Source organism: Drosophila santomea, chromosome 2R (assembly GCF_016746245.2).
Source record: "Drosophila santomea strain STO CAGO 1482 chromosome 2R, Prin_Dsan_1.1, whole genome shotgun sequence".
Taxonomy (NCBI): Eukaryota; Metazoa; Arthropoda; class Insecta; order Diptera; family Drosophilidae; genus Drosophila; species Drosophila santomea.
In genome coordinates this window covers 17,223,882-17,248,111 of record NC_053017.2, presented here as the reverse complement: position 1 = coordinate 17,248,111, position 24,230 = coordinate 17,223,882, and the positions used below count along the sequence as shown (strand labels likewise).

Below are 24,230 nucleotides of genomic sequence, written 5' to 3'. Positions count from 1 at the left end.
GTAAAGAAATATAACTTAAGTATTTCTTTTAATTTACCAAAAGAATGAGACAAATGCATATTTAGCCATAAATATATACCCTATTACCCCTATCCCATATTAGTCAAACACATAGGTGTGAAAAATTTTACTTGGCAGTTTCCTTGTAGCTATTGTACAATTGGCACCCTGACAATTTGCCACCTGGCCCCCGAGTTGTTTGGGCCCTTGGCCTTGGCCATGCAAACCTGGCCAGAAATTTGCCCCCGGTCAAACTTTGTTTACCAACTTAGAGCAGAAGAAGGAGAAGGAGTGCCCAAAGTTTGACCCAAATCATGGCCCTCGAGTGGTAACTTCTGCTCTTCCAGGGAAACGGAACAATTTAATGAGCAAAACGACTCGCATGAATGAGCGACGAGCAGAAAGAAAGGAATATTTTTAATGAGGCACAAGCTGAGCTCTGTTTGGTTTTGCGTCCAAACTTTTCGCTGTGTTTTGTGTTCTAAAATGTAGTATTCTGTAATTACGACTAATTAATCATGGACTTGTTTTGTTTTCTTTCTTCTCGTTTTAGCATCGTCTTTAAGTATCGACAACATGCAGCGATCCAAATGACAGCACGTCCCCGAGAAATTAGCTAAACTTGAACTCACTTTGTGATATACCCGACTAGCAGAAAGTACGTTAAGTCCTAGTTGTAAACGAACCTAGATACTCTCTATATTGTTTTTTTTGGTAACTTAAAGCACTTTAGTTAGACAACGAACCCACAAAAGACAGACAGCTGACAGCACTGCTAACTGAGAACCCCAAAAAGACAGGAACTCGAATAAGACCCAACTAGACCGTACCCACCGAACCCACCACCATTAGAGTTACCCCCAAAGAATCCCAAAGAAACCAAGAGACAGTCAAGCCAACAGCTGAGATCCAACTTAGCGCTGTGCCACCATGCCACATGGGGACCGTGAGGAATGTACGTAATATATCCCGCCGATGAGCTCATCTTGATGACCTATGGTTTCTTTGCGCCACGTGTGAAACCGCGACCCTCACTCGACTGCCTGCCCGAGCCACTTGTGCCCATCGAGTATCCAGCCAGAGCCACCACCACCAACACCACCACCAGCACCACCAGTAACCTTGCCGGTCACAGCACCAGCAAAGTCCCAACCAACGCCGCCGTCCACTTCGAGGCCATCACTCCGCCCATTGCCATCCAGCCAGCAACCGCTCCGGCAGCACTAGCCCCTTTCTACCCAGGATCTCCGCCAGCCTCACCGCCGTTCACCTACCCGGGATCACCGGTTGCCTGCAACTTCTTTAACTTCGAGGAGGAAGCAGCGCCACCAGCAGCTTTTCAGTGCCAATCTCAGAGCCTGCCGCCCACGCCCACACGCCGCACATCGCGCGCCTCGCTGACCCACTCCAATAACTCGAATCTTTCGCACCAGGGCTCCACGAAGAGGAGCAGCCTACGGAGGAACCCCCAGCGGCCGCCGACTGCGTCCATGTATAATGATTATAATGATGCCAGCCAGATGCAGGGGAGCAGTGCCACTGGACAGGGACGAGCACCATTCCAGCGCAGCAGCGCAGCCATCGATCAGGACTCGGCAGCAGGAGGAGCACTAGAGCAGTATGGAGACCTCCGCTCGCGCAGCCCCAGCATCTTTCTGGAGCCACCCACGCCGGATCCCACGCACGCCCACTTCGGACCGGGTTGGGGTCGACCCATGTCGCCCATGGATCTGCCGCCGGAAAGATCGTCGGCCAGCGCATCCGGCAGCAAATCGCCCACCGGAAAGTCGCGTCTGCGACCCAAGCTCCACCTGCCGCTGGGGCGATTGGGACGCTCCAGCTCCTCGGACACGAGGGAGAGCAACAGACTGCGCGAGGATGTGCATGTGCACGTCGAGAATCCCGTCTTCAGCAGCGAGAATCTGCGCCAGAACAACTTCGATGCATTCTTCGAGGCCCGCGAACCGGTCATCAAGCTCCAGCCGAAAACACCGCATACGGCGCCAGCGGATGGCAGTGGGAGGGGCTACTCGCCGCCTCTGGAGAACTATGCGGGTGTCTACGATTCACCAAGGACGCGGAGTCCGGCGGGCAAGGGCGGCGGCAGCGGTGGCGGCCTATTTGCGCGTTCGCCTCGCGAGGATCGGGAAAGGATGGCCGGCGCCAGGTCACGGAGTGCGGATCAGTGCGACGGAGCGGTGGGCGGACAGGCCAGTGGAGCGGCGGCCAGGGGTTCCAACTCGGCGGGCGGCGGCGGCAGTGGAGGCGGAGGGGGCGGTGCCAGTTCGGGCGGAACGCCTTCCAAAGGTGACAGGTGCCTTCCAAGCCTTCTCTTGCACCTGCTAATCGAATCGTTTACAGTTGTTTGCCGCGCGTCTCGTAGAAACAACCTCGAGTTGATCGCCATAACATGCAGCATACGGGGAGTGTTCTGGAATTCACTTCCTAGCAATCTGATGGCATTCAATTTGAGTTGGGAACCCATTCACCATATCATCTCTCAACTTTCCAAGCAAATGGAATTCCATCAAGATTTGTGAATGTGAAGATTCTGGCACTTCTTTTTAGTTTAAAGCAACTATTCATTCGCTGCAAGTTTGAGTCGCAGCTTGGAGTTCTGTTATACAAGTTTGAGAATGCCTTAAAGCACTTCATTTCTACAGAGTATCCTTGGATTATCAGTATAATATACATATATTTGTATATTTTAGACCTTTTTCATGTCCGATTACATTTAGAGTGTGTTAGTTTTAGTTATTTTAGCAGCTTGTGTAACTATCAGCATGTACTCAGATTACCAGTAAACGAAAAACACAAAGTGGTGGTGTTTGTGCTTCAGCCCATTTCTGCCCTTGAACCTTTCAATTAGCCGCATTACGAACTCGTTCAATTCCTGCACAATAAGACCAGCATCCTCACAATGGACTCTCAGATTTCTAGTTCGCAGTTTTTCCAAGGATACTCAGCCTTTGGCTCTGCCAATGCTCGCAAACCCCATCCTTGTGCCGTCCTCGCTTAGTTAAGCCTGGTTAACTTTTGGTACTAAACACACACACAAACACACACAAAGGCGAAAGGCGAACTTAAAGTGCTTAGGAAGCTTGACTTTTCGCCCGCCCATTTCCCATTTCCCATTTCCCAATTCGCATCTGCATATCCGTCGTGCCACGTTATCGCTTGAGTGGGGTCCACAGCTGCTCCTCGCATGCATAATTGGATTACCTGTGCCCGTGGATGCAGCTGCGAGTGCAACTGGAGCTACAACTGAGTTGCGTGCCTGGAGCGCATTCTCCGAATGCAAGCACGCACATAACTCCTTTGGAAAACTACTAGGAACTTGAGAAGGAGCAGGAGCAGGAGCAAAAGGGGCAGGAGCACATCCAGCTGAGACTGGTGTTCCGAAATGAATGTCAGCTTAGCAGCGCGTGAAGTGTAATCAACAACAGCGATAACGACATCCTTGCAGCTGGCACGTGAGCTCGAACTGCCCGAGATCCTGCCAAACCACTGGCACCATAAGCACCACCAGCACCACCATCACCACTAGCAAGCAGTACAACCCCACCCACTGGAATTCATTTCAAAGTTCACAGCGCGGCAAATTTGATGACCAGCGGCAAAGTAAATCAAGAGCTACGTGATCGCTGGAAATCTCGGACACGCCTTGTTTATTCCGGCAATGTTACTTCAAATTGGACGGGGCAAAAAGGATGCGACAGCCGACCATTTCATGCAGCCGGGTCCTTTAATAATTTCTAAAGCACACTTTCGTGGGCGATCCGCTGCAGCTCCTACATATTTCATTGGGCCAACCAGTCGGACAGTAATTGAGCCTCGTGTGAGCGTGTCCAAACAAACACGCCAGACACTTTGGACACTCGGCTTGGACTTGGACTTTAGGAGGGTCGAGCTGGTGGAGTCCGGGTGAAACAATCACCAGACATACCAAACAAACGGACCCACGAGTCTTTTTAGCTGCGAATGTGTTCTAACGAAATCTCGACTCTCGCCGCGGCAATGAAATTACGCTTCATTTATTGATTGAATTTTAAATGAGGGGACTTCCATCTGCCCCAACTTTGACTTTGGCGCCCAACATCAGACAGAAGCAGCCAAAGAGCAGCAAGTCAGAGGCACCTACATACAGCGGCGTCTAAATGTATAGTACTGAGCATTTAATCGCAATTTTATTGTAGAACAATTGCATTTGAGTAAAAAGTATATTTTCTATTCATTGTCTTTAAAATAATCCAATGAACTAAGCTTTGCAGAACAATTCTTTTATTTAAAATTTTACTTGCTAAAGCTTTTCAACATTTGCGTAAATATTTAAGCGTTGCTGCTCAAGAAGCATAGCTCTTGATTTTAAATACAAATTTCCAGTTTAGTACTAGTAATATATTAGTGCTGGTGATCCACCATTTTGACCGCTGTTGTTGAGGTCCTTTTGTTGACTTTGGTAATGGGGCTCGGGTTTAAGGAGCTGTCCTGGACTGAAATACTCGAATTTCCGACTTGGCGCAAAGCGAAAATAGGAGCGATAGAAAAAGTGAAACAAAGTGGATGGGGCTCAAATGGGGAAAGCTGCCTCCACTCATTATTTATGCATAAATACAAAAGGCAGCGATCTGTTTGATTGGCCAAAACGAATGGGGTGGGGAATGGAGAACTGACTTGTGTATTTACAATGGCGTGGCCAAAATAATTCCTGACATTGCCTGACGGATACTTTACTCCAACCGCCCTAAATCAAATCACATTTCGTTTGGAAATTCTCATTTGTTTGCTTTCAATTCGGTTCGTTTTGTTTGGAATTTACGCTGCGTTCTGTTCTGTTCTGTTTGTTTTCTTGATTTAATTGTTTGGTTTTACGAGTTGATTAATTTTCGGTTTTGAGTTAAAAATGGCTAACACATTTGCTGTAAGTGCAGTGAGTGATAACGCTATTTGTCGTTGGCAGGTTCTTCGGTAAAATCTTCAAGTGGTCGAAGAAGTCGTAGGAGGAGGATCTTCGGGTGGAGGGGACCACGCGGTGGTTCCCTTAGCCCCCCGGGCGGCAGCATGGCGTCCTACAACGGCGTGCTCAAGGATTACAGTCACAGCAGTTTGAACGAGGCTTTCAAATCCCAGAACAATGTCAACTTTAAGTTAATTAAAACAGGTGAGTTAAACCAGAAGCCAATATATTTCCAACTCCTATCGCAACCGCTATCCCAACTGCTATCCGCCACATGGGAGTACACGTGTCGTGTGGCAGACTTTCACACCTGACACGCTCGCCAGGTGGCACAAAAAGCTGAAGTTGACAAACAGCGGGCTCGCGTTGCGCCCTGAAATGAAAACGGGAAAACAAAAACAAAAACAAAAAGCAATTTATGTGGCAGCGTTTTATTTGATAAGTTTTCGTACTCGCTTTTATGGCTTATTGATTTCGATTGCCGATTGTCTTTGTCGGGTCGTCAGATTGAGACATAAATCAGTTAAGGCAGCGCCTCTTCGAGCCAGCAAAGCCTCGTAAATTCGCTATTCCCACATTGCTATTCCCAACTATGAGTATGTTTACCCAACGAACAACATCCTCTGACACAGCTGCAACTTTTCGACATAACTTTGACTTTGAATTACGCCGCTGTCGGTGAAAGTTGTCCCATGGCAGGATGGCACCTTTGGCACTGGCAGTGGCACTGGCGAACAGCAGAGTTTGCAGTAGTTTTGTGTAGCCTGTAAAGTTTTTAATAACATTTTCGCTGTGAACTGCATGTGAAATCAGAGAATCAGAGAAGTTGAAGTACAAAAATTATTGATTAAATTAAAGTTGCCTTGGACAGCATCAGAAACTTGTGCTTTTCAGTTTCAACACGTTTGACAACCTGTTGCCGACAACGCTATAATCGCGTATCTGGCAGGCCGTAAAACGATTGGCCCATAAACTGGCAGCTTAAGTGGCTAAAAGCCAAACATCCATATTCATATACATATGCCTGAGTAATCGTAAATGTGATGGATTATCCAACAGGCATTCACTCCTTTTAAAGAGACTGCCTTTTTGTGCTTTACAGCACATAAACTGGCGGCTTTTGTTCCCGGAAAAATCAAGTAAGGGAAACACAAAAAGTTCACACTCTGAAAAAAGTTCTAAAATAAATTATTTAAACGCAAATAAAACAATTTCATTGTCTACGGTATTTTTTGCTCACTTTCGAGCGCAGCCTTGTGATGTGGATTTTGAGATGTGGAGAAAGGCACAAAGACTTCAGCAGGAAGTGCCCACCTCTCCCCTGTTGGCATATCCGTTTCCGGTGCTTTCATTGTGTCTAATGCACTTTGTGGCCCGTCATAAAGCGTGACTGCCTTTTTAGTTTTATTTAACCTTATAGCGCACTCACTCAACATAATTCAATTACAGTATCCGATTTCTCCGAAACACTATCCCGTCTGTACGAGGAACACGCAACTGCCCTCCAAGTTGCGGTTTCCAATTATCGCAAGAAGAATGCCGAATTACGCAAAGAAAGGTAAGTGGCCATAAACGATTTTCCCAGCCAAATTCAGTTGCCAAAACCCCAACCGAGTGGCGTGCAGACCCGCCTGCCACTTGGCCATCTTTCAGGCATGGGAAACATTCCTGCAGGAGGTCGAAACCGATTCACAGGCCTGCAACGACGTGGCCAGCGTCCTTTCCCGCCAGGTGAGAGTCCTTTAAATTTGGGGTTTTTGTTCGGCCGAAAAAGTTGCCGAAAGCGAAATGGGTTAATGGCAATATCGTGTCACGTTAAATATTCAGTTACCTTCACCGAAAATAGAACTATATACGCCGCTTGTCGTGCACTTGCCCTGAAAGAATTTTAATTAACTTAATGCAGGAGAATTCATTGATTTATTTTCTCTTTTGAAACAATAGCCAGATTTATACTAATAGTAATATATGATAATTTTATTTGTACCAGTTACCACATGGATCGGATGGCCAAGCCACATGTGTGTTTGTGGCCTTGAGGCAGAACGAAAAAAAAAAAATCCCAATTTGCATTATAAAAGGCAGACTCTAATTATGGTTAATTAGTGGGGGCGTGGCGCTGCGGGCCCTGGGAAATGACATGTGTTTTTCGAGTGCCGAATAATGTTGTTTTGCCGCCGCGTTTGCTTTGTTTCATTTGGCTTACACATTTAATTTTCATTTTTCACGATGATTTGCCCTTTTTTTTTGGTTGCGTTCTGTAGAACTGGCAGGGGACTAAATTATATGCCATATATGCCATACACAATTTATTTACCCACTTCTTTAGGTGTCGCGACCAATGCTGGATAAATCCTTTCATCGCAAAGTTCAAAGCCGTAAAATATTTACACACAGGGAGTCTTTTGAGACTATTATCGCAAAGACTGAAGAGAAGCTGTCAAAGGTGAGTTTAATTAGCAAAATGCGTTGATTAACACACTAAGGTCCTCAAGGTCTTGAAGTCCCACAAGTAATCTTACCGAACAGCGCTTTAAGATGCCTTAAAATTCTGTTCGAGCTGAAAATAACGCATACGCAGTGTGGGCCGGTCCAATTGCCCGTCAAATGCTGTGTCCATTGTGCGTGTGCCAATTTACCCTTTTCTGTGATTACCCATAAATTGACCACCCAACCCCTGGGACCCTTTACCCACTCCCTTTGTTGGTTGCCATTGCCATTGCCGTTCCCTTCTCTCCACAGTGCCGTGTGGACTACAAGCAGTGCCACCTGGCCCACCGACAGAATCCCAGCCAGCACTCGCTCACCGAATACATCGACGCCCATAATGCGTACGTGCAGCAGCTGCATGCCACAAATGGAATGCTGGAGGCCTACCACACGGACACCCTGCCCCAGCAGATGCAGGAGCTGGAGGAGATCCACAACGACCTGGTCGCCATTGTGTCCGACTCGCTGATGCAGGGCGCAGAAGTAATTGCCGGCAAGGTGAGTGCCCCGCCGACCAGTGATTTATCACTGCAGCAGGTGGTTGTCGCACCCCATAAACATCCTATAGTATGGTATACTGTATAGTGTGGTTGTATAGTGTGGTAGTGGCCAGTGGCCAGTGGCACCTCGAATTCGAATTAATTTCTGCAGCACCTTTTGTTTCCTGGACAGTAATTTGTACACGATTATTATAATTGCGCGGGGTAGCAATTTGCTCTGGTAATTTGCCTAATGCGTGGGCAGGACTTGCGTGATGATTGCGACACTTTTTAGCGGAATTGTGTATACAGGGTATGGGTCAAAATATGTACATTGGTAGCTCGATGTAAAATGCTTATAATAATACAAAATACAAGTCTTAATCTGGGCTTATGAATCTAGATAAGCACAGATTGCTTTAGGAACTGTTAGCAGTAACCCCACAACTCACAACTTCAGTGCCAGAATGGGAATGCCTGGGAAATGTGTCCAAATCATAACTACTCGCATATCTCCACAGGGCAACGACCAAGCCAAGCGGTACAACAGCCTGACCAACCAGTGCGCTGCTGTCTCACCTCAACAGGATCTGGTGAACTTCGTCCGACTTCTGGCCCAGCCATCGCAGGCCCAGAAGATTCCCAGACGGCTCTTTGCATCGCCGCAGGCGGAGGGCGGCGAAGAGGCGGGCGACCACAACGTGAGTAGTGCTGCACATAGCACCTGTCGTCCGGCGGACTTAAGTGATTGTTTTTGGTTTTTTTTTTTTTGTGGACCGACGCATGTCCGCCGCAGGAGATGACGCCCTGCCTGCGGAACGAGCTGGTCTTCGACCGGCACTCCACACTGTCACAACGCTCCGCGTTGGAGTCGCTGAAGCGAGAGGCCATCGAATTGGAATTGCAAATACGTCAGCTGCAGGTGAGATGAATAATCCACAATAATACACAAAATAATAAAAGCTCACAGTACGATATCGCAGCCATGGCGATACTTCAAAAAAACGGTTTGTTATGTTTCCACAGATTTTATTTGAATGGGTGCCCAACTTATTACAAGTTTTTCTCTAAACATTTAAAATTCACAAAATATCTTGCAAATAAATGGCAAATATCTGCTTATTGCTGTTCGGTACTCTTTTTGCCGTCTGAGGCGTGCATTTCGCTGTATGAGCAGCAATCATCTCGTTTCTCGTGTAATTTGCAAATCAATGATGCAACTACCAATACAAAGTAGGCCTCAAGAGCTGTAAGAGGTTTTTTATTGGGCATAATTTTGCAGGCTTTACAATTGTTTTGATACTTACCTAATGATGGAAATGTTATGAAAGCTTGCGTAAGATTAAAGTTCCGTAAAGTATCATTTATATTCGATATGAGAGTGGTGAACAGCGTGATGTAAATCCAAAGAAAGAGGCACACCTGGTGGCCCTTCATGAAAAATAATATTATTAACCATTATGTTTAAATACGATTTACTGACTCTCACCCATTTGCTTCCAATGAGCAGCAGCAGCGAGCTGAGTAGAGTAACCAATCCGAGTCCCATGCAAAAGTTCTGATTTGTATGATAAAGTAACCTCCTTTTGATTATTCCTTCCCTATCGATTTTGGTGATCCAAAAGGGATCAGGTAACAAACGACTTGGTCCGGATTTATTGGCTAAATAATATAAAGCCAATATCTGTATCACGCTCACCAAAGCCTCAAATCCTGCTATTATCCTGCAACCTTTTTCCAAATCGTAGAAGTAAAAGAAGCTCTTGAGTATGGGTATGGCTTTGCATCTGCGCCTAATGTTCTTCCAACGTGAGTTTTCCAAAATGCCCCGACTTTCTTGACAAATCTCTTTAGATGACATTTCTGGTCTAGTTTTCCAATGATTGTTGAAGATTTTGTATTTGGGCTGATGCCTATGAAAGCTTTTAACCGGTCTACTACTATCTACTACTATTGGTCTACTTCTATACGTAGATCTATATATCTTTTCACAAAAAAAAGTAGTGCTACGATCTTTAAAACTATTTAATGATCTGTTTTATCCCGCAGGACTCCATTGAGGCTCTGAATCGAACGCAGACCCGTGGAATCGAGGGTCAGCTGTACAACAAGGTCAACGAGCTGCAGGAGGATTTGTCCATGAAGAAGTTCGACCTGCGGGCCAAGCAGATCCACTTGGCGGCCATAAGGGCTCAGGTGAGTTTCGAGTTGGTCGTGGTGAAAAGCTCCCAAGCTTAGCGGGATAATGCACCCCGGAAAAGCGGGAAAACTTGGAAAAGCTAAAGGAGTGGCGAAAATAAACAGCTCGAACTTAGGTTTATTCCGTGGTAAAGCTTCTCCTTAGCTTTCCACAGACCTGTTGCTGGCAGCTTTTTGGGGGAACTTTTCATGGCCGAGATCTAATGAGTTCCATTAGGCGGGGTCGGGACCCCCACACGCCCCCACCGCCCCCCGTTTGCACGCTTGACAGTACAGATGAACTGGCGCGCGTATGTAGGTCAAACAGCTGATTGCCGACTGCGCATGTGACCCAAGCGTTTCGCCATCCCTCTCGCTCAGTGGAGCATTGAAAGCCGCCAGCGGGAGCCAACTGTGGGTTAGGTTCGTCCTTCGCCTTTCGCTTAGTCCTGCGGTAGATTAGCTTGTGCGTGGTCAGTGCGGCAGTATGCCTCGATTCTGCTCCTGCATTTTCCACTAAACAGTTTCCTGTTTTTTTGCGGTTCTACAAAAGAGGCTTACGCAGCCAAAAGTACACCGTGTGCTGTGCGATTTTCTGTGTTTTCTGTTGTGACAAACTAGAAGTGCGAGCGAGTTTGGGAAAAACCAGCAGGCTTTTGACTGTAACCTCAACCTCTGGGCCTGCAAGTGAATCAGCTGTTGCCGAACAGGGCTCGGAAAAGTCAGTTGAGAGCGCAAGAGAGAGACAGAGAGAGGAAAATTGCATGCGAAGCGTTGCCAGACATTCGAGCATTTTCCCGATGTCGCTGTTTATAAAAGCAGCGTGCAACGGTCGCTCCGAGTCAGTCACGTGCTTGCACTTCGACGTATACGTAACGCGGCTCGCCAGCTCCGCTCTTGGGTGATCCGTTCGACAAATTAGCCGTATCCGTAGTACCGTAGTACCGTAGTGCCGTAGCCGTACTTCCGCAGCCGTATCCGTATCCGTAAACGCGCCGTCGTCGTCGTCGTTCTTCGTCGCGACTGAGGTGCGATTGGCTGCCAATCGCGCAACTGGAGGGGCTAGCTAAGCAAACCAAAGCAAACGAAACTAAACACAAACCTTAGATCCAAATAAAATCGAAATATATATACATATATATATATATATCCCGAAAACAGACACCATTCATATATATATATATATATATCCACCTAATATATATGCATAATTTTAGAGCGCAGTTCAGGGCAGGCTTTTCTAGGCGAGTTGTTCTCTATTTTGATAGCCACACACACAAGATTGAATTGAATTGAATTGAGTTCAGCGCGTAAGTAACCAAACGATGATCAAAATAGTAATGCAACCAAACTAGTCAACCAGACAGTCCATGTAAAATAAACTTAGCTTTATTAACCAATCACGCATACGCACCGTGCGCCCAAACGAATTCGAATCAAAAAACAAATAGAAAAGAATATAAATAAACTATGTTAATTCGAATCAATGTAGCACTGCCAGAATTACTTCAAATCTTTTGCCTGCCTTCTACAACAAACTTCTAGCCAAGTAGTCGAAATTCGTGGCCAAGTGCTGAACTTCACCAATCAGAAGCTTAGTGTGCAAACTAATGCCAATAAAAAACACAACAACAAAAACTCAATCAATCTAGCTAGCTCGTATGTACTGTAAATAACCAATACTCTTTGCTAATCTAGATGTAGTTTAATCTATTCTTACTCAGTAATTGCAACATCAACTATGTACAAATCTATCTAGAGCTAGAGGCTCGGCTCGCTTTGCATTTTGTAATTTCGTGACCTTTGTGCCTGCACCGCACCACCCGAATGTGGGTGCAGTCGCAATAGCACCCGTACACGTACTTGTAACCACCAAATACTACTACTACCAACCACCCACAAAACACACTTCGCATCCGTATCCGTATCTGTATCCGTATCCGCATCTGAATTCGCATACGCATCCGAATTTGAATCTGAATCCGAAAGCTATATCTGAATCCGCCTCCGATGTCGCGAGGAGTGGAAACCCGTTTGTGAACGGCCATCACTTGAGAAAAATTAATAGAGAGACTAGCGACTTCGGCGACACCTCGAAATTGTTGTTGTTTGCTAAACAAAAAAAAAAAAAAAACACTGCGTACACTTTGCGTAAATAAATACTCGTACCAACAAACCAGTAGCCGAGAGCCACACGCACACGTACACCCCCTCTCTCACATAATATATACATAAATATATACATATACTCGTATATATAACTGCCACATCATGCGCGTTATCGTTCTCAAAAAGAATCGGCCCAACAAACGCGGCACGCCCACGGCAGCAGCGGCCACCTTCTCGCGAGAACCGCCCAAAAAATCGCCGTACGCAAAAGTAAGAATTTGAATTTAAACTCGATACTCTCAATATTTGGTTTCAATTTTCGCCGATGAAATTCTCGTTATCGCGATAACGAGCGTTTCACAGCCTTTTGTTTCCTGTCCAATTTGCCAGTGCAATCAATTTTTGAGTGTCCTACACCCCGATATCATATACTCGTATTTTCACTGTGCACATTTGCCATGCTGGATGGGATTTTCCCCAATTCCAATTGCAAATGTGCAAGTTTTCGCGCCGCTCGTGTATGTTTCATGATTTTGAATGCAAATGCAAATGCAATTACTTAGCCACAATAAACGCATGTTTAAGTAGCAATCTGTGCATATGTAGTCTCAAAAATTGGTTGTAGTGGCCAGGCATGCTATAACTTAACTACCAATGAAATATTTGTTTGAATTACCATATGCTTTACCACCTAACTGGGCTAAAAACGCTTTTCAGTCATCCTAATATAGTCTTGTTTTAGCTATGATAATGACAAACTACTTCAGTGTATTGTGTTTTTTTTTTGTGCATTTTTATAAGTACATGCTTTTTCAATTTGGGCATGCGACTACCCAAGTAAGATTAAATAATTATAAGTAGGAGCTTGCAAATGTAAAAGTATAATTCATTTATTCCGCGTTAATTAAACTTCCTCGTTGCGCGTGTAAAGGACTTCCGATTCTTGCACATTACGACGAAGTTTTTGCTGCAACTTCAAAACCAACGAGGCAACCACTGCGCAGAAATAGATTTCGAGAACTGAAATTTGTTGAAAAAAAGTTTAAAAAAAGTATAAATATACACATACCCCACTTACAAATTGAAATAGTAGAAATAAACAGGGTCGGCAGGTTGCCATTTTGTATGATATCAATACAAGTGCTGATTAGCAAGGTGATGAACGTAATGCAAATCCAAAGGACGAGACAGGATAAGTGGCTCTGGGAAAAGAATAGTATTATATATGTATATTTTTTGAGCTATATCAAAAGGTACTTACCCATTCAGCACCTATGATAAGCAGCAAGGATCTGAAGATAGTCAACGAGCTGAGTGCCCTTTGGAAGTAGAGGTTGCTCTCAAACATCGGCATCATGGTGTTGGGTCCCAGCATATCTCCGTCCGGTTCCCTGGTGACCAACAGCGAGTCCGGTGACTCCGTGGTTGTGGTCTTGATCTCCATCTCCGTGATGTAAATGCTGTACATTTGGAGCACATTTACCAAGGCCTCGAATACGGCTATCAACTTGCAGCCCGTTTTTAAGCTGAAGAAATAGAAGCAGCTATTCAGCGCGTTTATTTGATTGATATTTTCATTGAGTCGACTCCAGCCATTTGGGGAATTCAGAAAATTTCGAATATACGCCATTCTCGAACGATTTTTATAGATTACTGGAATAAATGCTGCTAAACAATTCGCTGCCAGCCTACTAATGAACTTTTCATCGATAGCCTTTGATTGAGTTTTGGGTTTACTTCCGATTCGGTCACTCGGAGTTAAGTGCACAAGAAAATCCAATTTGATTTATACGCTGCGCCAGGGAGAGGCCCCAAAATGAACGGAAAATCTAAAACAATTCAATTTTCCAAGTGTGGCGCCAGCCAGAAACGGAAAAACAAAAAGTAAAAAACAAAGACAACAAAAAAACGTTTCCTTCCTGTTCCGCCAAACCCTCCGGTACTTGTTCAACTTGTTCCGCCCGATTCGATGGCACAATCAGTTGCCCATAAGCGAAATTCCCTTACTGATTTCCTTTTAAAAGCATTTTTCGAATTGTCTTGACTGCCAAGCAGCCACTTGAGTCAGCCCACCCGACCTTCGCTCCTTATTCCCCTCACTTCAGTTTCATTTCGGCCCGGTTTTCAAAATGCCCGCGGCCACGTCGTGTTTCCCATTTATTTATTATTGTACGGCGTGCTGCCAATGCTGCTACTGCTACTGCAATGACAATTTGCTGCGAATCTCCCTTATCGGTGGCCATCCAAGCCAATATGCTTGAATTATTTCATTTGGCTCGAGAGTTGAGACTCATTCAATTAATTAATCGCATTGCGACTGGAATTATATTCACCGATTTAAAATGCACAAACGGGCCACCTGCAAAAGCGGATTCATTTCGCAGAGCTCGAGAAGAGGCTTTCGCTCCCTGGGATTTATGGTTAAGCATGTCGTGCAAGCGCGGCGACTGAAGGTCAAAAGCTGTGCTCCTTTATAAGGGGTTAATTTTAAATTTATGGCCCTGCCCACACTAACTTATTCGAGGCGAATCCTTGCCCAGGGACCTACGACAAATCCGTAGGCCAATCGTGATGGGAGCACACAAATTTGCACGTTAACCGCAGCCGAAGCAACAATGGCTCCCTCAATTTGTGTGAGTGTGTGCGTGGGAGTGTCTTTTTCTGCATGTGTGTGTGTGTGTGTGTGTGTGTGTGATGAGTGCGTGTGCGTGTGCGTGTGTGATGTGTGCGTGTGTGGGTGAAGGCTGTGGTGTGTGGGTGACACGGTGATATGTCCCTGGGTCCTGACACGTTATCTGAGCGACGCCCGTGTTGGTTCCTACTTTATTTTATTGCTTTAATAAATATGAAATGCGCTTACTTTTTTTTTCCGGACATTCGGCATAGTTTTGCTTTTTTCGCGCCACTCACCATTTACCACTCGCCCCTCGAGAGCCACCAATTAAGTTGCCCAAATTGGGTTCTTCTTTATGACAATCCTCTTAATCTTAATCACGCGACTTGATGGCCACAAGGAATTGATGCCCGCGCGTTGAATAGGAATATTTATACGCATGCGGCTCTATAGCTCTATAGGTCCATGGGTCTATGGGTCTATGTGGCTATGTGGCTATGGATCTTTGTGCTTGGTAGCATAATTTGCTCGGGCATAAATTTTAATTAATCATAAAAACGCTGGCATAAAAATGCCAACAGGTCCTGGCAGCGTTCTTTCTTTCTTTTGCCCAGTTCTCGCGTCTCAATCCCCTGCAGCCTTCCGCCTAGCGCACATTTCATCCAGGAATTCATATTCATGTTTAATAATAAATCACAAGATGCCGCCGCTGTTCGCCAGGAGCTGGGGCTGCCCGGGGGCAACTGCGGTTGCATCCTTGGAATCCGCACACAGATTCAGAACGGAAAAACACTGGCAAGGCGTCAGCCGAAGACGAAGTCAAATGCCAAAGGAAGCCCCAGTAAAATGGCGGCGGCATAAAAGGATTTGCGGCTAAAGGCGAATTTAATTAAAGACATCAGCACCGCCTCACACACAATGGCGCTGAATCAGGAGCAAATCCCTCAGCCTCAGCCGTTTTAATTGCCCACTACCTGTTCCTGTTCAGCAGCCAAGCGGCCAACAGTCAAAAGCCAAAAAGGACGAACCGAACAATGAACAATGGGTATTCATTTGCGAATTTCGGTATCAATTAACCGACCGCCCATTCATCATCAGAATCGTATCTAACGGATGTATGCTTCAACTAATTCAGTGAATGAACTAACACGAGGGGAAAATGTTTTGCAGTTTTGCATTTTACACCGAAGGTTTTCGCTGTTCCCTGATAAATAATTAAGTGGCGGGGTCACAGCCGCCAATGCAAATTAAAAAGCGTGATGCAGTCAAGTGCGTCGACTAGGAGCTACCCTGTATAAATTCATAAATTTAGTTGAGTAGAAAAAAGAAAAATAAGTAGAAACAGCTATTAAATGATCCTAATTTAGGATTGTTGAAATCCTTATTCTATTAAAAAAAATAGTGCAAATTGTTCGGAGTTTTTCTTGCAAATAGCCAAGTACTTTGCATAATGCCCCAAATGCTGGGTCTAAAAAAGTCGTAGATATACATTGCTACTTTATGTGGGGGCCAAGTGGGAGTGCCTTTGGGGTCGTTCGACTGAAGCTGATGGACACTTGGACAGACAGATTTTTGGCCGCTTGGCGCTCTGGAGATTTCACATTTCGTTGACGCACGAATGCCATTCGAATGGCACGAAAAACAGTTTCAGTGTTCAGTTTTCAGCTTTCAGTTTCCGTTTCAGTTTCAGCTTCAGTTTCGATTCCTGGCACTCGTCATGGGTATCTGGTGGTATGGTATCTAGAATGTGGCAGATATCTGCATGTGGGTGTGTTTGCATTCATTAAAATTTCATTTGAAAATCAGCAGAAATGCTGCTCTAGCCTCTTCTAGTCATTTGTTTTGCCAGCGACGAGAACTTGCCATTGTATTCCCCTCGGATCGCTGCTCCTTGGAAGGGAAATATTCGCCTGTCAGCAGGAGCCAAGTTGATGGAAATCTGTGAAATTGGTAGAAAAAGTGCCAGGACAGGCAAATCGTAAGTTGATATGCTTGTGTCTTGAATATTTTATTGCTGGAGAGATAAATCGGATCCACAACTGAATACATGTGCTGAGTTTACTACTAAGCACAAACTAAGTTTCACTCGCATTACTTGTAAATTAAATATCAGTAAGCGTGTGGAGCATCGTTTTTGTCCTTAGAACATGGGAAATCTTAATGTGATTAAAGTGTGAATTATCAAAAGCAAGCTTAACGAAAACTTCACAGTTTTTAAAGCCTTGATTTTAGCGCAATTTATTTTCTTGCGAGTATTTTAAAGCGAATTTTATTACACTTGAACTAGATAACCATTTGGGTTGCCATTATTAATTTTACTAGGAAATGGATTGTTTTCGCTCGCTGTCGTTGCAAATCGAATAACATTTTTATTCTTCCCTTGGCGATTTCAGTGGAATTTACGATTGCGTCAAAAAGTATGCCATGCTGGCCAGGCCAATAAAGTTCGCTCTTTATGGAAGGGAAAAGAACGATTCGGTAGAAAAGCAGAAAGGACCTAATGGTTTTAAAATTCGCTCAACCACTAATGCGAACCCTTCGGATCCTACAGCTTTTGCTGGTCCTGCGACGCTGACGGCTGTTTATCTGACATTCATAGTTTATGCTCCGTGTTCTGTTCACCTTACTCAACAAGATAAACGCAGTCGAATTTCCCTGGGTGAAATGGGATAAAGGAAGATGGGCAAAAATATGGCTGGGATATAGGGAAAACCACGATGGCAGTGGTGCAGGTGGAGCTGGAGCTGGAGGTGGATGGAGGTTGATGAGCCAGAGGAGCAAGGATAAAACTAGTAAAGCATACAACATTGTTTGACTTTGTGGATTTGGTGAGCCATGGAGCAATTCCACTCAGTTTCTTTCCTACTGCCACCCACTTTCTACTTCTACTACTTTTTATCCACCAACTTTCCACAGGGCGCCTCAAAGCATTTTTGGCAGTTAACCCGTAAAGATGATAAATGCGAATGTCTTTGCCGTTTGAGTTTGAGTTGTTGCAGTGCCTACTCAAGGAATTTATGGCCACCCGAAAAGCGACCATTGCAAACAAAGCGACAAGGAAAACAATCAGAGAAAATGGAAAAACGCGAGGCTAGCTCGCCTTGAGTTTTCTTCTCCTTTCCTTTCGTTTCGAGATTGACAGCTGGGCAGCTGGGAAACTGGCCGAGAGCCAACGCCACTGCATCCTCCACCTGCTTCTCGTGGCATCGTGCTGATCCTGGCCTTTGCCAAACAGAAAGTCACATTAATCAACACTTAAACGTTTAATTGCCGTACATTAATCTTGAGGTTAAGCCGCCTCCATTTTGGCCCCCAACTGTCAATTTTGGCCAGCTTGTGTGGGTGTGTGAATGTGTGGGTGTGTTCTTGTGGCCTTTTTCCGACTGCCGCCGTTCCGGCATTAATTGTGTCATTTGGCAATTAACTTTCCGGCCCCCTGGAAAACGTTGGGGTGACAAATTCGGGGCTCGCCGCTTGTAAATATTGATGAGCCGCGGCTGTGGCGGCCACGAGGTGGCAAGGAGGCCCAGAATCTGGTCCAGACCAAGCGGGCCAAAACCGTTGATGGACCGTTGCCAAAATTATGTTCGAGCTTATGCCGCTGGCTTGCAGCTGTCGCAGTTTTGATTGAAATATGAGCCTGGAACTGCCAGCGATGTGACCTCAACCGCGCTGGAATGGTGGAGCTGCGCGTGGGGATTGGGAAGTGGAAAGTGGAAAGTGGAAAGTGGGGGGCAGGTCAGTCGGTGGGTAGTCCTGGCTTTTGCGAAGAGTTAATTAATTTCCACGTTGACATTTCACTCCGCTGTATATTTAATGAGCGGGCTTTGGTTACGCCTGCGGTTTCACTCACTCGCCGCTTCACTCCTCTATTTATCTGAATCAGCGCATATTTTCCGTGCTGGCAAATAAATAAACATGATGGATAAAGCTGATACTAAGATCATGATTTATGTCTGATTTGTTTGGTATTTATTTTGATTAGAAATTAAATTTATTTATATTTTATTTCGCTTTTTGACATTGATACCAAATGTTTTCCAAAGTTGTTAATCACAAATGAAGTCAAGCTAAAAATGATTAAGCACAGCTCATTTTCACCAGAAGTTATTCCAAATGTACTAATTTAAATGCATTTCTGAATTTTCACTATAGACACACTCACGAAATACTAACTAACACCCAATTTGTTATCTAAAATACTTTTTAAGTTAGTTTGCTAATTCCAGCACCTGCCCAAATATGTGAGTAATTTATGCTTACAGTTTTGCAAGCCCCTCAGCATCAACATATATTTTGTGATCTGGCAAAAAGGGTTGCAGAAATAGTTGTGGCAAAAGTTGGATCTAAGAGCCAATTGGATGTCTAAATAAATTCCATAATTTCATTTGGCCGCTGCATATTCAATAAGCGAAACTTTGGCCGTCAGGAAAATAGAATAATAACGTTTACCAGCCGCATAATCTATATCCATCTCTCTTTCCGCTCCGGATTACAACGCTGTCCGTCTCTTTCTGCGGTGCAAGTGCAAGTGCAAGTACATGAGTGTATTTGCCTTTGCGAGCTGCATTTCGCCTTCAAAAGGAAAAGTTTTGCACTATTTGCTTGGCACTTGTCTTTTATTTTGCCTTACATTCACCCCCTCCCTTCACTGGCTGCCATTTCCCAGCACTTTCTTCGCTTTTTATTTTCCGCTTTTTCAATTTTTATTTATGCAAATAAGTTTCGCCTGCCATTGTTGGACGCCGCTGCTTGTTATCGCATAAGGATGTTGTTACAAGTTTACTACTCACTCCGCCTCCATCTGGGCCGCCTTTGTCGTTGTCTCTATAGTATGTGCTCATCTTGGTCTATTTATGTGTACTTTTTTTTTTTTTTTTTTTTTTTGTAAGGGGGGGCTATTTCTCTGTATTTTCTTTTTGGCCAGGCCAGCATGTAGATGTTGGCCACGGCTGGCCGCCCACGACAAGTGTTACGAATGTCAGTAAAATAGTTGAATAATGGCAAATGGCAACGGCTGAGGCAAATGCAAAGGCAACGGCAAAGGCAGAAGTGATACTGTCTGCTCTTCGTTGTCCAAAGTTTAATTATCACTGTGTTTTCCCTCTGTGTGTGCCATGTGAGCTTTAGTTTGCTGTTTGAATTTTAAACTTTTCCCTCCCAATATATTTTTTTCCGACTGGCATTTCTGTGGTCTGAACTGCGAACTTTGTGCATTTGAACTTTGTTCTCCTCCCTGCCGTCTGGCATTTTTTTTCGTTGTTGGTTTTATTGCTTTGATGGCCAGCAGTAGTTGTTGCAGTTCGGGGTGGCAGTTCATTTCTGTGGTCAATGGCCATTGCATACTTTGAGGCAAATTCGAAGAAATCACGCATACGCCATGTGCCCGGCAATTAACTCGAGCGCCTGTGCATTTTGTAATGCCCCTGTGTGTCAGCCGAGCAGCAAGCAGTCATGCCAAAAAATTTCCATATTAATGGAAACACACACACTCTTACACACACACTCGCACACACACTCACGCATTTTATAGCAGTTGCATTTTTTTTGCCTGCCCACAGCCTCATGCATTTTTATTACTGCTGTCGTTAGTGCTTTGCATATATTATTAGGAGGCGGCTGTGCAGCTGCAAAATGTGTCCTGCACCCGTGATGGCGCCTCTGATTGTGCCGCCCACACATTCCCCACTTTCCATTCCCATTTCCCCTCACCTATCCCTCTTTTCCGTTAGGAGCAGCGTGTGCCGCACTCATTTGCAGCGTTTGAAATATGCCAAGGAGCTGCCACAAATTCGTGTGCCGAGAAATCAATGAATAGCTGCACATGAAAAAAAGGTTGGAGGTTTGGGGAACGAAGCGAGTACTTAACTATTCTTGAACATACATATGTTGAGTGACACCATCAATTTGCGATAAATCAATGGGGCACGGCATGGCACTGCCAAAATGGCTGAGCTGCAAGTATGCATGGCATTTAATCTCTGCTTTCTGCTGACGTCGTGACAACTTGATTGCGAATCTCACTCCGCTCGTTCGCTGCAATTCGATTCGCTTGGACTCGCATTAGTGGTAGCTGTAGCAGTAGCAGTAGCAATCCGTTGCATTTGGCTTGCCAGAAACTTCGCGGCACGTTTGGGGGCTGCAATTAAAGCCTCGTTTGGGGGAAACTTTACGGTGGCCAAGTGCACGGCACTAGTCTCATTCGAAATCCCATTTCCCAGCTCCTATCGCATAGCTGAAAATATGCTGGAAATACAATAAGTGAGGCGGAGGTACGAGTAAGTGCAACTGTTACAAGGCCGAATGTTTTTCCACAAAGCGCAGAACGTGGCGCTTTCTTTTATACATTTGGTTTCAGGTACATACATACATCTACTACGAGTATATATGGAATGGTTGGGCATAGTACCATACTACCACTTTCAATGGCCGTTCGGAAATGTGCGAGTGCCACTAGCACACTCCTATATCTGTGTGTGTGTGTGTGTGAGTGTGTGTGTTTGTGTATGTGTGAGCTGCTTTTTGTGTGGGCGTGTCGCAGTTAAGCCGCAGAAATCGCCCCGAGGTCTACCATCTTATGTGGCTTTAATAGAAAACGAGCGGAAAATCGCTTATTATGCCGAAAGGAAATAGTTGCGCTTCCCATTCGCCATCCTTAGCTTTCTTTTACTTTTCCCTGAAATGTGCCAGCGACAGCGGCCGTAATTTGACTTTATATATTTCTTGGTCTTAGCCATGAACCTATTTTATGCAAGATTTAGCTTTTCAGCAAATGTAGGCCAAAGCAAGTGGGCTTTTCCCCAAAGCGAAACTGCTTAATTGCACGGGGAATCAGAGATCTCCGGGTGGCTAAAACTTATAGTTTGCAGTGGCTTTAATTGGGTTTAAATCGTCATCGATTTGTATGGATCAGCAGAGGAAAATTTTACGTGTCTGGCATAGTTATCGTTTCATTTCCCTTTCATTTCGCTGCTCATTTGCCTGTAAACGCAAACAGCACACTGGAAAAAAAGTCCCTAGCGCTTGCTGATGTTATAGACAATTTTATTGTGTAGTTTCGTCGGTGGAGGTAAACAATTGATTTTGTGTCATACAATGGAACCTCGATAAAATGATTAAAAATCAATTTGATTTACATAAATATCAATTTCTCTGGATATGCGCACAATGGCCAGCAGAGGGTGGCAATTGCGGGAAAATTGGGGGGCGGAAAATGCAGCTGGCTGGTGTTAGCGAAAATATTTTCAAAGAAAACATTGTTCGTGCTTTCGCCCCGCTCAGCTGTGCTCAATATATGTATAAACGATTCGTGCGGCAAATGCATTGGCTTGGAATTTTAATTGGATGATTTTTGGCCGGGGCCACGTGTTGGCAAAAGGAAACCTATGTGCCATAAACATATGTAGTCGCAAATGAGAGCTAGTGAGTTTAAGCAGCTTTGCTTGCCGACAAATATTTCAATGTTGTTCCAGACGCTGTGCTGCTGCCAAAGATAATCCCCTGGCTCAACACATATTTTATGGGGCGTGGTCGTGGGCGTTTTGGGTCCAGGCACGAACAACTTCCATTTCCACATTGGCAGGCCATAAACGAGCTTTGGACGTGAAGAGTGTCCTGCCAAACACACTCACACACACACACGCACTCATACGAATGTGTGTATAATGATGTGGTCCTGCCAAGCGTGAAATGTATGACAAAAGGAGCAAAACAAAGCTGGCGAGTGTTAAGCTAAAAATACATGCACATATCGCACACGCAGCCGAACAATGGCCAAAGCCAGCTAAATCAACACCCAAGAACAGGACCCAGCACCCAGTAACCGGCACCCAGTAACCAGGACCCGACGAGGAGCAGCTGCTCAAATCCAATAACAAATTATATGCACTAGACAATTGGTCCTTTATTGCGACAGCGGCAAAGGCAAAGGCAAAGGCAAAAGCAAAGGCAGCGAGTGCGAGGACGAGGACAAGGACGACAACGGCGACTTTTATGCGAAAAGTGCAAAATGATTTACGATTATGTTGATAAAATGGCTTAAATAGTATTTTCATTTCTTGATGCTCGAGTGCACTTTGTGGCATCATCTCTGCTACACACACACACACACACACACGCACACACACAGACGCACAAGCCGTATCCTTACACCCACACACATTCAATTGTCTGCTGCTGCAAAAGTGCCGTATGATTTGTTTGCGCTTAAGCAGCGACGACAGCGAGGCAGCTTTCCTGCTGCATACTTTTCAGTGCCAAGATTACACACATGTGTGTGGGTGAGCGCGCTCCACTCATGTGTGCGAGTGTGTATGCCTGAGTATGTGTATGTGTGGGTTTGTGTGCTTTGTACTGCTTGAAATATTCATGGACTTGACGCTCCTTGGCCTGTCCGTTTCCTATTTATTCTGCTTTTTACTTCGGCCAAGCTTCACTTTAAGTTCGCCTGCCAAATGTCTTGACTTTAAAAAGTTTTCCCTTTTGCATATGAAATCCTTTCTGGGATGCGAGCCCGGATCACTAGCCATATGCAGCCAGCATTGGGTTCGTTTATGCCAGCTCGGGCTGAATAATGAATGCCCAGGACGGAGGAAAACTCGATTTTTCGTGTTGGCTTTTATCCGCAACTTTTCACTGCACTGCTCGAATTGTACGATAATAAATGTAATAGGTTTCGCAAAAAAGTAGTAAAAAGTTGAAGGATTACATATACTAAGGCTTTGAGACTACTTATGATTTTAAAATTATATTTTGTTCCTTTATTTATTATATTATAGTTGATCTAGGATTTTTTTAAAGTAGCTTAAGATAAGAGTGTTTTTTCTGTGTACAGCATTCATATCCTCGTGCGTGTGCAGCTGCATGAGTTCTTATTGATTAAGCCACTCGAAAGGAGAAGAGCCAAATGCTCGGGAATCTGGATGCAGAAGCGATGAATAAAAAATTAATGCAGTCGCCTGGCATAATTGAATGAAACCGCAAACATGTCGCTGCAGAGCTCATTTCATTTGGCAGCAGTGCGTTGAATTAACTGATATATTTGACACACTTCTTGAGCTATTCTAAATGCGGTCTTAGGTCTCATTGGCTGAATGCTAAACCCCATATATACATAAGTAAATCCAATTACTTTACACACACGCAGAGCCTAACGCGCAATTGAGTTTATGTGGCTGGCTAAAAGGCAAATTGCCCGTGAAATTATGGCAAACACTCCAACTTTCAAGGTCGAGGAGGCGCCTGCACAACACATAAATCACATGTGCCCAAGGCTCGGCAATCAAATTGTTGCTTATTTACTATTATTTATTATTATGATTACATCTGAGTGGTGCCTAAGTGGGGGCTAATATTGAAGAGCAGGGACGATAAATTGTATCTAAACTCGTGGACCCATTCGCAT

The 24,230-nt window shown here is 44.8% G+C and overlaps 3 protein-coding genes across 4 annotated transcripts in view; 1 reads left to right on the top strand and 2 right to left on the bottom strand.

Annotated features, from left to right (window-relative positions):
* Positions 1-1,484: 1,484 nt before the first annotated feature.
* Positions 1,485-24,230, top strand: part of LOC120445921 — a 57,893-nt gene continuing 35,147 nt past the window's right edge. The window contains 9 exon segments of the mRNA XM_039626579.2: positions 1,485-2,314; positions 4,961-5,161; positions 6,407-6,515; positions 6,583-6,688; positions 7,287-7,403; positions 7,700-7,945; positions 8,448-8,627; positions 8,723-8,848; positions 9,976-10,122. Of these exon segments, the coding sequence (XP_039482513.1) occupies positions 1,621-2,314; positions 4,961-5,161; positions 6,407-6,515; positions 6,583-6,688; positions 7,287-7,403; positions 7,700-7,945; positions 8,448-8,627; positions 8,723-8,848; positions 9,976-10,122 (1,926 nt within the window). The 5' untranslated portion in view covers positions 1,485-1,620.
* LOC120445922 lies at positions 8,972-9,866 on the bottom strand. 2 transcript variants are annotated; one of them, XM_039626580.1, is made up of 3 exons: positions 9,410-9,866; positions 9,234-9,357; positions 8,972-9,173 (listed from the first exon to the last, which is right to left on the bottom strand). In XM_039626580.1, exons 1-3 carry the CDS (start codon positions 9,785-9,787, stop codon positions 9,046-9,048), a joined length of 630 nt encoding a protein of 209 aa, XP_039482514.1. In that variant the 5' UTR covers positions 9,788-9,866; the 3' UTR covers positions 8,972-9,045. The 2 variants fall into 2 exon arrangements, with proteins under 2 accessions (XP_039482514.1, XP_039482515.1); XM_039626581.1 differs by having other exon boundaries at positions 9,416-9,866.
* Positions 13,088-13,905, bottom strand: LOC120445923. The gene is made up of 3 exons (XM_039626582.2): positions 13,475-13,905; positions 13,292-13,415; positions 13,088-13,233 (listed from the first exon to the last, which is right to left on the bottom strand). The coding sequence occupies exons 1-3, from the start codon at positions 13,841-13,843 to the stop codon at positions 13,118-13,120; spliced, it is 609 nt and encodes a 202-aa protein (XP_039482516.1). The 5' UTR covers positions 13,844-13,905; the 3' UTR covers positions 13,088-13,117.

Bases quoted from the DNA above. Each gene is read 5' to 3' on its own strand.
- LOC120445923 (XM_039626582.2), bottom strand. From the start codon at position 13,843: ATGGCGTATATTCGAAATTTTCTGAATTCCCCAAATGGCTGGAGTCGA. The intron at 13,416-13,474 runs GTAAGTACCTTT...TTCTTTTCCCAG, and splicing joins TTATCATAGGTGCTGAATGG to AGCCACTTATCCTGTCTCGT. The intron at 13,234-13,291 runs GTAAGTGGGGTA...AACAAATTTCAG, and splicing joins TATTTCTACTATTTCAATTT to TTCTCGAAATCTATTTCTGC.
- LOC120445922 (XM_039626580.1), bottom strand. From the start codon at position 9,787: ATGTCATCTAAAGAGATTTGTCAAGAAAGTCGGGGCATTTTGGAAAAC. The intron at 9,358-9,409 runs GTCAGTAAATCG...TTTTTCATGAAG, and splicing joins TTGGAAGCAAATGGGTGAGA to GGCCACCAGGTGTGCCTCTT. The intron at 9,174-9,233 runs GTAAGTATCAAA...AACCTCTTACAG, and splicing joins CATAACATTTCCATCATTAG to CTCTTGAGGCCTACTTTGTA.